This window comes from Populus nigra, chromosome 6 (assembly GCF_951802175.1).
Source record: "Populus nigra chromosome 6, ddPopNigr1.1, whole genome shotgun sequence".
Taxonomy (NCBI): Eukaryota; Viridiplantae; Streptophyta; class Magnoliopsida; order Malpighiales; family Salicaceae; genus Populus; species Populus nigra.
The window spans coordinates 11,190,869-11,202,689 of NC_084857.1; the positions used below are offsets into that span (position 1 = coordinate 11,190,869).

Below are 11,821 nucleotides of genomic sequence, written 5' to 3' on the forward strand. Positions count from 1 at the left end.
GATTATAGATAACTTTTTTGATTGCATTGACCTGCAGAACATCTATCGTCCCCCGAATTCTCAGCACAACAAAGCCTCCAAATTAAGCAAGATTGATATAAAAAAAAGTTGCCAAAACAGCCATTGCCAAACCAAAGCTACAAAAAGGACTTCTCAAAGCCTTCAATGACAAGGCATTACTTGAGGCCGGCCCGGCTACTCTGGCAGAAGGAACTGGCGGGGAGGACATTGAAGAAGATGCAGGAGTTTGTGCCCTTTCATCGCTCCGTAGCACATTAATGTCAACCTTCTGTCCAGCTTGGCAATGGCCAGGGACACCACAGAAAAAGAAATGGTGACGACGGGTCTTGATAGTGATCGAATCATTGCCGGTGGTGTAGGTTGCCATAGGGGCAGAGGTATTGCATGCTCTGTACATTGCATGTGTAACTCGCATCACATTGTGAAATTGAGCATTGTATTCGAAAACTGATACAGCCATTGACAGTCAACATGTAAGTGCATGTATAGTTTTAGGTAGAACCACAATTAAAAGGACATGAAGATATAAATCCTGAGCAAAAAGCTAGCAAAATGGCAAATATACTGATGTACAAGATGAATGACGAGAACTCCAAGGATCTATTGCATTAGTCGGCACTGTTTATTGCTATTTAAGTCTATGAAAATAAAATATGCCTTCTTTAAAAAGGGGTGAATTGAAGAGCATCTTCACACTTTACTTCAAATATTAATGATCTCCATTCCATTCTCATCCACAATACATTACTTGCCTTTCAGTTTGTACTTCCAAAAACAAAAGAAATCAGGTGAATGGATTAAAGCATACCTTTCAACATATGCCTAAACTAAGCAATGTCAAGAAAAAGACGGTCATTAAAGCTTTGGAATATTAGCTCTACCACCCCCCCCCCCAAAAAAAAAAAAAAAAACCAGAGCAAGAAACTTCTTATTTTCCTCGTCATTTCCATAAATTGTACGAATGGATGTGATGTTTTACTTGCCTCCCACCTCGGATGAAATGTCTCAAAAGAAAGAGACCCATACCGACATATCATGCCAAATCACGAAAGTTACGGCGTCTATGTGATGGACTATATAGGGGAATGTAGCATGCTGAGTGCGATTCATCATTATTGAACAGAAGGGTCAGAGTTGCTATGGTGGGGGCAACATATAATATACATTCATGCTAGCATTTGCATGGCCCACCAATATCATCATGAAATCTTAGCAAGTAAACGTTGGAGCTAAAATTGCTCAGCGCACTTGAGGATTACAGGTCACCCACATATGTGGTCAGTAAATATTAACTGTTCTAGTATAATACTTTTTTGTGCTAATAATTAAGGCCAGTTTACATGCACAGTTGGGCTTGCCACAGGGACAGCCAACTGGGATTAACAACACTACCCGTCAAGATCAAACATCAAAACGTTGAATCCAGAACAAACAAGCAAAGAAACTATGTGAGGGAGAGGGAATAGACAGGAAAGTTTGCTGCTGCTAGTCTTGATCTGCACGCATTGTGCTCACCCACCTAATTACAATGAGAGGCCACGAGAGGTAAATTGTAAAGCAAATATAGCAGAGTTGGAAAGGCACGATACTAGCAGAACTTGTCCACCAATAACCAGATTTTGAGATTTATATGGAAACCATAAAACAATATTTCTAAGAAAACATTGGTGGCTGGAAACTGAAACTATCAATTTTAGCCTACAAGATTATGGTTTGTATGGAAAATGAGAACCCCCAGAATTATGAAATGTAAAGTCAGAATGGACAACCCAAATGCAGCCATAAAAGTAAAGATTGATGAGGGAAGAAAGGGCAATGGAATTAACTTACGGATTACGTCACCAACTTGAAATGTCTTGGTAGCAGACCATTGTTTGTAGTCAATGTTACCGCTAGCGGTCCAACCAGCAGAGTCCCCAACCTTGTACACCGCTGCATGGATCAACTCCAGCATTAATGTCATTACTGTCAGCAGAGCCACGGCCCTCATCACCAAAGCCATGGCCTCAAAACTGTGAAAATCGAGATGCTTGGTGGGTTTGTTTTGCTTGAATTGAGTTATGAGAACTGGAGAGGCACCTTTCACTTTAGGCGTTTATAAATCTTTTGGAATTTACATGGGGTTTGGCTGGCAGCTTGGTGTCATTTAATGATGATAGATTTTAAGAAAATGAGACTTTGGTCCCCCAATATCTTAATATATGCGACTGAGGACCCTTTTTACAGTAAATTGACGACAGAGGTCCAAACTCCAAACTACAAGGAAAGAGAGACCGTGCACTCATAAAATTCTTTTATTGATCTTTTCCCTTCAGAATTTTTAGACGGAAGAAGGACAAACTATCACACGTGTCTAGGTGTAAAGTAATTTATTATGAGCAGTTTAAAAGGAAAAAGGAATAGGTTTGTCGTTTAAATGATTTCATTGCTGACGTGTGGATTGTTTAAGGACAACATTTGAGACAAACGACCTCCGCGTTGTCGTTGAGAAACTCTAAACCAAATATGTTAAGTGTTCATGTGAAGTAATTTTTTTAAACATATGTTTTAAAGGCACGCGTTAATTGGTACTATTAAGAAATTCATTTACATAATTAATTGATTTGCTTTCATAATTGAGTAAAACTATATTCCATAATTCAATATCATCGATTATGTAATTTAATTGTGCTATTTATATAAATTAACACGAACCACACGTTAGAGAAGCTAGCCCTTATGCAAATATTGTTAAGGAAAATATATCTGAGAAATACTTGAGTAGCCATTGCGGTTTGTCCATATCTGACAAGGCCAGTAAAATATTAATTATCAAATTAATTAGTGAGATGGGTTGAAGGAGTCCAAACCATTTTTTCTCTCATGTCGCCTTCCAAATTGAGACGTGGGGTAAATGACTTGGAATTTCAACCTAGGTATTGAGAACCAGTATTGTAGGTGGCAACTTGGCTCGGTTGATGCGCTTCGCCGCGGGGTTGCCTTCTTCTTCTTTTTTCCATAAGAAATGATGTCGAGGTATCAACATCACAGTCATGTTTTTCTATATATATAAAAAAAAAGTGTTGTAACTTGATTTATAGATTTAAAATTAAATAAGATGGTTTGTTTTTAATTAGACACAAATAAAAAGTAAAAAATAATAGATAAATCAATTTTTTAAAAAAAAAAGTGATTAGAATTACTTAAAAAAACTCAAAATAATATAAATGATTTATCTCAATTCATAACTCATTAAATATAAAAGAACAAGATGGGATAAGAAAAGGACACAAAAAGTTGATCCTAATCAACCTAAGTTAGTATAACAAATCTATAACCTCGGTAATCAAGGTCAATCTGAGATATTCTGTTAAATTTATAACTCGGATCATGAGATTGGAATAGTCTTTTAAAAAATTATAAAGTTTATTTTTTAAAAAAAATCGTGTTAACTTTTCAAACCCGAGTCATTAAACTTGAAACATTGTATTTAGAAAAAATATGAAATTTAATTCTCAATCAATCAAATATTGAATAATGAGATTGAAAAAAGAATCTAAATTATATATAAAATAAATATTCAATTAAAAATATCAATTAAAAAAATAAGAATTGAAATAAAAAAATAAATTTTATATATGGTTTGAATGGTGAAATTGAAAAGAAAAATTAATTTAGCAAAAAGACCTAGAAAAATCAAAAGAACGAGAATTAAAATTAACATAAAAAATAAAAAAAATTGATTAAAAGGTGAAATTAAAAAGAATAATAATTTTTATAAAAGAACCAAGAAAAAGATGAAATAACATTTTTTGATGCTGGGAGGCGCCACACGAGACGCCCAAAAAGCCTTGGGGCTCCCAAAACTGTCTTTTTGTTTGTTTTTTTATTTGTTGATATTTAGTCAAATATCAAATTGCCCCACTTGATAATATCAAAAAAATCATTGTAAAAAAACGAAAAATTCCCTTGGCTCCAATTTTAAAATATTTGCTTTTAATTATATTTTCATTGTTTTATTGTACTTTTTAATTGTTTATTATTTTTATATTTAATTAAATATCAAATTACCATTTAGCTGACATTATAACAAAAAAATCATTATAAAAATACAAGAACATACCTTAAGGTAAATTTTAAATTATTTTGCTTGAAAGTCATATTTTAGTTATTTTACTATACAATTAAAATGAGAGAAAAAAATTATTTGTCCATGATTAATTTAATAATAATCAATGAATCATGGGGAATAAAATAATATACTTGAAAGCTAATGTTAAATTTTATTTTAGTGGAGAAGAAAATTATAATTACACTAAAAGAGTTAACAATATTCGAATCTGGAGGTAAAAAAAATTTGAAAAGCGAATTAGGTTTGATATGGTTGTTGCCTCACCCATCCCCGCTGTTTTCGGCATGTAGCAACTTCAAAGGAAAGAATCATTGGTGTTGGTGAGTGGTGGGATGCCAGGGGCAATGATCACGAGCCCACCATTATTACTTCCTACCGGTGGAGTCAAACTGCTTACTTTGTTCATCGGACAAGTATGGTCTCGCAACCTCCGCTACGCTACGCTACTGCTCTTCACCAGCATGTTTCTCTATCCAACAACTTCTTCTTCTTCTCAACTCAAATTTTGGAACACTTTTTTTAGGTAAACTCCCGTTTCAAGTCTTTGATTAAAAAAGAATAGCGATGATGTCACTTGGCTACCGTAGAGCAGCGGTATGCTAATAAAGAAAATTAACAAGTAAATTGAATATTAGCATTTCTCTCGATCCCTGATGTTAGTCGAGTGAATTTAAGACAGAATTTGAGAAAATCTTAGTCAATAACCATTTATCTAAGACTCTAGGCTGCATGCCCAATAAAAAGAATGGCACTGAGAACAGAAGGGCCTCTTATCACACTGTGTCAAAGAGGCTATGAAGACAGTTTTTCCCTGTGGACAATCACAGCTTCTATGAATCAGTCCTGCTTGTATTTATTTCTTTATCTCACCAATCAATCGCTATATATATATATATATATATATATATATATATATATATATATATATATATATATATATATATATCATTGTGCATTCCATCGCCCTCTGTGGATCAACTTATTGAGCCTCCGAGGTTAATTAAACAAATTTATTTTCACTGCAGTTTGAATATATAGTCAATTTAGTGGATAGAGTGTCGAAGACTTTGGTTGGTGCAGAAATTGACAATCAGGAGGAGAAACGCTCATTTAAGTAGGATCCCAAATAACCTCATATATATTTGCAAAAATTAAGCTTGTAAAGCACCTTTTACGCATCGATTGCCCTTCCATGCTTTTTTTGGAATCTTAAATTTTCACTCTTTGTTTTATCAATTTATTTGTTAGGTAAATTTCGACAGTAAATTGTTAGGATCATCGAGCTCTAAGCCTAGTCGTGGAATAATCTCTTTCAACATATAAGAAAAGATACAAGTACGCTGGCTAGTTTAGCTACCAGAAAATAGCCCAATATTATAGAACCGGGCTTAAGGCCGAATATATGGTCTTTTTCTTTAGTAGTGTATGGCGGAAGGGTGGTGAGAAACCCGGCCCAAAGGCCCAAAACCTTGTATTGCCAGGATGATGAGGCCTGAAGGTATTAATCAGATGATAATTAGTTATGAGAGGCAACTCGCCAAGTAATCAAAGCGAATAGAAGAACTTCTCATTAAGGTATAAGGTATAGGGCAGATATAAAACATAAAACAATGTAAAAATCCCACCGGCACTAGATTTTTTACAATCATATCCTAGAGCGGACACGTGGAAAATTTGATAGCTATTCGATATTCATTTTGCAGTATCCTTAAAAACCCTCAAATTTAAAACTGGGAAGCAGGATCAAGTCCATTAGAATGCCCCTTTTTCGGTGAGTGGTCACCATTAGTTCCAGTTGCTGCTACCTCCTCATTGTTGTCCATAAATCTCTTCCAGAACCAATGTTTCTTCCACACTCTCTCAGTCATCTCTTCAATAGGTATATTCTTCGTCTCCGGCAGCAGAAATACCACAAAAATTGACATGATGAACACCCAGCTAGAGAAGAACAAGAAGATGCCAAACTTCAAAGTGCAGAGCATGGAGAGGAAGGACTGAGCCATAACAAAAGTGAAGATCAAGTTGACACAGACAGTGACGCTTTGACCAGCTGAGCGGGTCTCCAATGGAAAAGTTTCACTGGGGATTAGCCATCCTAGAGGCCCCCAAGACCATGCAAAGGCAGAGACAAATGTGCACACCATCAAAACTACTAGAACTGCGAAACCACGATGAAGGTCATTAGAGTTGTCTTTAACCTTAATTCCCAGTAGTATTGCTATTACCACTTGAGAGAAGAACATTTGGACACCAGCTTCCAATAAGAGCATCCTGCGACCTATTTTGTCCACTGAGTAGATGGATACACAGGTGGAAAGAACGTTGACAGCCCCAATTATAACAGCTGAATAAAGGGAAGCATCACTACCGAATCCCACGGTGTCAAATAGAACCGGTGCATAAAACATGATTGCATTGATTCCTGTGAATTGCTGGAAGATCTGTTGCAACAGTGAATTAAAGATCATCAGGCCAAATCTTTGGAATACAAGGTAATGAGGTATTAGTGTATGACGGATAACTAAACTGGTGAAAACAATATGGTATGATTGAAAACTGAAACGTGCTTTTTAATCTGTTAGGTTAATCAGGTCCTCATTATTATGCTCGGCAAGTATCATAGTGAATTCACGTTGATACATATTGCAGTCTAAATGCCTCTTAAATTTAACCAAGTTGATGGAAGATGTCAGTTACAGTTTCCATTCATTGAAAAGTACTGACCTGCAAGGCTATTGTTATAGCTAGTTGGGGCCAATTCCTCCTCTTGAGGAGATTTCTGAAAGGATGTTTTACTTCTTTTGCCACTCGGCTTGCTTCAACGAGCTCCAAGAACTCTGGTTCAATGTTATCTGTACCACGAATCTTTCTAAGCACAGTTTTTCCTTCATCCAGGCGACCACGCTCAATGAGGCTGTTAGGGGTTTCTAACACCAGGAGAGCCCCTGCGGTTAAGAGAAGTGCCGGAAAACCAGCCAAGCCCAATGAGAGTCTCCAACCCCATCCTCCTTTGATTCTGTTTAGATAAGGCACCCCGCAAATATAATTAACAAATTAATTATTAGCAGCAAAAGTAAGAATATAGCCTAAATTTGTAATAGTCATCCTAGTTTCATGTGGCTTGTGAAGTATATAGGGGGATGGCATCAGACTATAGGGTAGCACATCAGATTTGCACAAATGACAAGTATTTTGATTGTCATGGACAAAAAGAAACTAAAATTAATAAGGGGGAAACAATTGGAGGTAGACAATTGAGATTTATCTTGCTTCCTCATGCTGTCGTGCAAAGATTTCATCTTCTTTTAATTTTTATACTTAAGCCAAACCACTCTCATATTGGTCTTCATCAGCCAAAGATTTTTTCGTCTCTTGGTTGCAGGTAAGGAAGTTGTTGATCTTCGATTATTTCAAACTTAATCCTTAACCTTAATGTCAACAGTGGAGCTGTGGATATATATGCAAAGGGGAAGATTGCATGCGTTTTTTAGTATATTCGAATAAAAAAAGTTCCCGAGTTCTAAGTTCTAACACTTCCTGCCAGCCAAGTGATTGTCTTTCCAGTCCACACTTAATTTGATACCAATATGTAGAAAGAAGTGGTTATAATATTGTAACGGTGACTATTCTACAATCCTGTTTGTTTTCTCTTTATAATTTATGTTATTGCAATAAAGTAAGGTTGTTGGAAAAGAAGACTTACTTTGCAGTCCCATAATTGACAAGGTTAGCAAAGAGAATGCCAATGGTCACATTAAGCTGGAAGAGTATGTTTAATCCTCCACGAATTCTTGTAGGTGCTATCTCAGATAAAAATAATGGCACAGCCTGTCATGCATTGAAATTGAGATCATCAGATATAATAAACAAAAGACAATTTTAAATTTCTTGACAACTAATGCTCAAACTGTTGAATCGGAATATGGTATTGCACTATCAAAGTAGTTAAAAAAATATATAAACGACGACCCCCTGTCTATTCAATTTTGACTTTAGGACAGCTCTTATGTTTTTACATCAGCAACAACGTTTTCCACACAGGCCGTTGAGTTTAAGGTCCATGGATAGGATAAACAATTCAAAAATGTACACCACACAAGCTATGACTAGCAGCTGGAAAAAAATAGCGAAGGGTCTACAGCCTGCAGCCCTTCAAAATCACGTTATTCAATAAAAAAAACCAAAGGACTATTCAAAGAAAATCATTCTTTAGGCAAGAAGCACGATGCAATGAAATTGGTTGTCACTTTTTCTGGATAATCCCAAGCTATCCATCCTTGTCATATGACACTTTCAACGATCTAGCCTAAAAAGAGAGAGATAAAAGGTCTCGATCACGTGTAAGAACATCAAATGGCTAGAATGTATTTAAAGCCAAAAAGATGACATGTGCTCGTCATGCATTTTGATTTGATGATAAGCTCCCATATTCCATCCCGTAACTATCACCCATCAGTGCACGAAGGATTACGTTTGTGAAAATTATACATGGCACAAAAAGATTTGTAGACATAAAAGAAAATTAAGAACCTATCTCAACACTTAATTTGACTAGCAAGCTGACTTGTCGATCAGAGAGCACCTAATTGGTGTTTTCATCATGGAAACACAATTTACAGTCTCGTAAATTTGCGCAATCGATTAACTACCAACTTTGAAAGTGAAATTATGTCGGCAACACATCAGGATATTGATAGGCCTTTATCCTCTGCTTAATTAAACTCCTTAGATTGGATGCCTCCCTCAGAAACCACCTTTAGCCCACAATTCATAATTCAATCCTCACATTAAACCATTGACTCCTAAATATTTGAGAAGCGACAATTTAAATGCACGTAATTGTTTTATTTTTCAATTTCAACCAGCTAGGTGTCCAAGATTCTTTGACTAATCAAATAAATTAATTTTTAAAAGCAATAAATTATAGAGATAAATATAAAAATCTTACAAACTGACATAGCAGAGCAGATGGTGTAAATATACGAACCTGATTAGCAAAACCAACTCCACATCCAAGTAAAACCCTGCCAATAATGAGCATGGCAAGGTCTTGAGCAGCAGCATTAATCACCACACCAACTAAAAAGAAACACCCAGCAATCAACATGGTTGGCTTCCTGCCTAGGTTTCTAGTAGTCCAGGATGCAAAGAAAGTTGCTACCAAGCCAGCCAAGTAAAGCGATGATGTGAACATTTGCAAGTTCTGATTATCGTACTTGCAGTAATTGCTGTTAAGATTGGGATCCTGGGTTTTCCCATAAACGTCTGGGAAGAATTTTTCCAAGAAATCGGGCATTGATGTAACACCACCTGATCATCATCATCATCATGTATTAATAACGTATCCATAAATTAATAACATCATCAAAAAAAAATTTATCCAATTAAACAATAAGGATCTTAAAGATTTCAAAAAATTAAATATCAAAGGGCCTAGAAGAATTTTAAAAAAACAACTAAATATAAAAGGGGTTAAAAAAATAATTTTATGAGGAAATAGTGGTGGCGCGTCCTTGGGAAGCAAAATCAGTCACGGGAAAAATTCTACACTTTGATTGGTGTTTGAGTAACGATACCAACCACCAAACAGTGCTCTCTCAGCTGCCAAAAATGCAGCGAACTCTCTCCTCACGCCAACGGTTAGGATCACCGTATTTCCTAAAGTACCCCAGTGTTCTGCGCCCATTAACCGGGGATATTATAGTAATTCTGAGGGAAACAGAACCTTCCCGTCTGTTTGGCGGGAGTTGACCCTCACTCTTTTGGAAAATGTACACAAACTCTAACTCTAAATGTCTCAATTAATTTTATCCATCAAGGAGTTTTCGCCATCAAGTCTAAAAGAGATTTAAGCTTTTTTCAGGATAGAAAAAAACTGAAATCAATGTTGTCCAAAGAATGCACAGAAACTTCTTAGTAGAATTGAGCATGCTTCAAGAAAAAAATGAAAACGAAATGAAGAGTTATATAGGGGAGGACGGAAGGATTAATAACCTGAAACACCAACGTCATAGCCAAACATGAGGCCACCAGTGGCAGCCATTATGCAAGAAAGGATGACGATCGGAGTTATCTTCGCCTCAAACTCCACTCCTCCGGCCTTCGCCGGCGCTAACCCTCCGGCAGGCATGATTAGCTAGGAAACAACACAATGAACTCGAAGTGAAATTATTAACCCTTATCTGAAGTTACAAGGGAGAGAGAGAGAACTGAAGAGGAGGAGACTTGATTTTCTGTTTCGTGCAAGTAATTATGAAATGGATTAGTAAGGTACAACGGAGCTTTAGTTAGTTTATATAGACGCGCGAGAGGGAGCTGGCAAAATCAAAATGGATTGTGCGACTTCCGATGCTTCCACGTGGTGACTTAGATCAGTTTTTGTTATTATTATTTTTTTTTTCTTCGACGGGTTGCTAGTGGCTGGTCAACGAAAGACTTTCAAATCCCATACAGTCACAGGTTAACCACAGCATAAGTAAACTAATTAATGAAGTCATTTTGATTTTCTTTTGTTTGTTTGTTTCTTGGAAAGATATGTTCGATGGCGGGCTTAATGGTGCCACGTAGTTCATGTGACATGAAATTATATCATATGTGATTGTGTTCGATATTACATGTGGTCGAAGAGAAAATATATGTTGAATAATTGAAAGTGTAGGCGAAGAAAAAAATCAGTGGGGCTGATCGATCATTTGATGGCACGGTGGTCCATTTTGTTACGTGGCGAGATGACGTAATTGATTCTTTTGAAGATTTGATTAACATTTTAATTATTCTAAAACAATGGTTTGGCTAAGGGGAAAGAATGGTTATGATTAGACACCAAGGAAGAATATTAGCTAGCTATTCCCTAGTTTTCTATTATGTAATTAACCGTTTATGTTAGAGTCTCTGTGTTTAATAATTGACTCTATATCAACCAATTAGAGCTATAATGAGCTGTGAAAATATAATGTAACTCCAAATTATGAATTTTAAACGTCACATTAATTCATTATTTGCAAAAATCGGTGGTCCAATGCTACCTTAAGTTTTCAATCCCATGGTGACTTCATATATACATTCCCTCCAAGTTATGAATTCTCCAAGTGTCATTGATTCTTTAATTTGTAACCATTGGTGGTCAATTCTCAATTCACATTGTGAATAAGGATGAGAAAATGAAGTGAATTATTTGGAATGTTCATAAAAATCAATTTAGAGTTAACTAAATTGATAGTATTTTGAATTTTTTATATAATTTTAGTTAGAAAATTAAAAAAAAACCATTATTAGTTTTCATTTCAAAATCCAAAACAAAAAAAACTAAATCAAATTAAACTGTGTTAAAAAAAATCAAGGTTGTTAAATAATAACAAGTTAAAAATAGTATAATTAAAAAACTCATGAGTTAAATTGAATTTTTTATTTTAAAAATTATAAACCAAACTAAACTGATAGTTTGGTTTGGTTATTCAATTTAATTTTGTTGAAGATTGTGAAAGAAAAAAATTATCTTGGTTCAATTTTTATTTTATTTTATTTTATTTATATATAAATTCAAATCAAATCATTTAAACCAATTTTCACCCCTAAATTCTATCGTACTAACCGCAAAGCATGAAAACACAGTACATATCAACCTTTTCGAAAATGCTGTGATTTTGGATCCGGTTACGTACGGTTCCGTGGCCAACGACCGCAATATCG

General features: G+C 35.5%; 2 protein-coding genes across 2 annotated transcripts; both read right to left on the minus strand.

Annotated features, from left to right (window-relative positions):
* Nucleotides 1–2: 2 nt before the first annotated feature.
* LOC133696436 (mavicyanin-like) lies at nucleotides 3–2,172 on the minus strand. The gene is made up of 2 exons (XM_062118619.1): nucleotides 1,852–2,172; nucleotides 3–468 (listed from the first exon to the last, which is right to left on the minus strand). The coding sequence occupies exons 1-2, from the start codon at nucleotides 2,021–2,023 to the stop codon at nucleotides 83–85; spliced, it is 558 nt and encodes a 185-aa protein (XP_061974603.1). The 5' UTR covers nucleotides 2,024–2,172; the 3' UTR covers nucleotides 3–82.
* A 3,502-nt stretch (nucleotides 2,173–5,674) lies between these two features.
* On the minus strand, nucleotides 5,675–10,408 carry LOC133695891 (sugar transport protein 13-like). Its single transcript, XM_062117856.1, has 5 exons — nucleotides 10,127–10,408; nucleotides 9,120–9,442; nucleotides 7,836–7,960; nucleotides 6,857–7,148; nucleotides 5,675–6,573 (listed from the first exon to the last, which is right to left on the minus strand). The coding sequence occupies exons 1-5, from the start codon at nucleotides 10,260–10,262 to the stop codon at nucleotides 5,857–5,859; spliced, it is 1,593 nt and encodes a 530-aa protein (XP_061973840.1). The 5' UTR covers nucleotides 10,263–10,408; the 3' UTR covers nucleotides 5,675–5,856.
* Nucleotides 10,409–11,821: the final 1,413 nt, after the last annotated feature.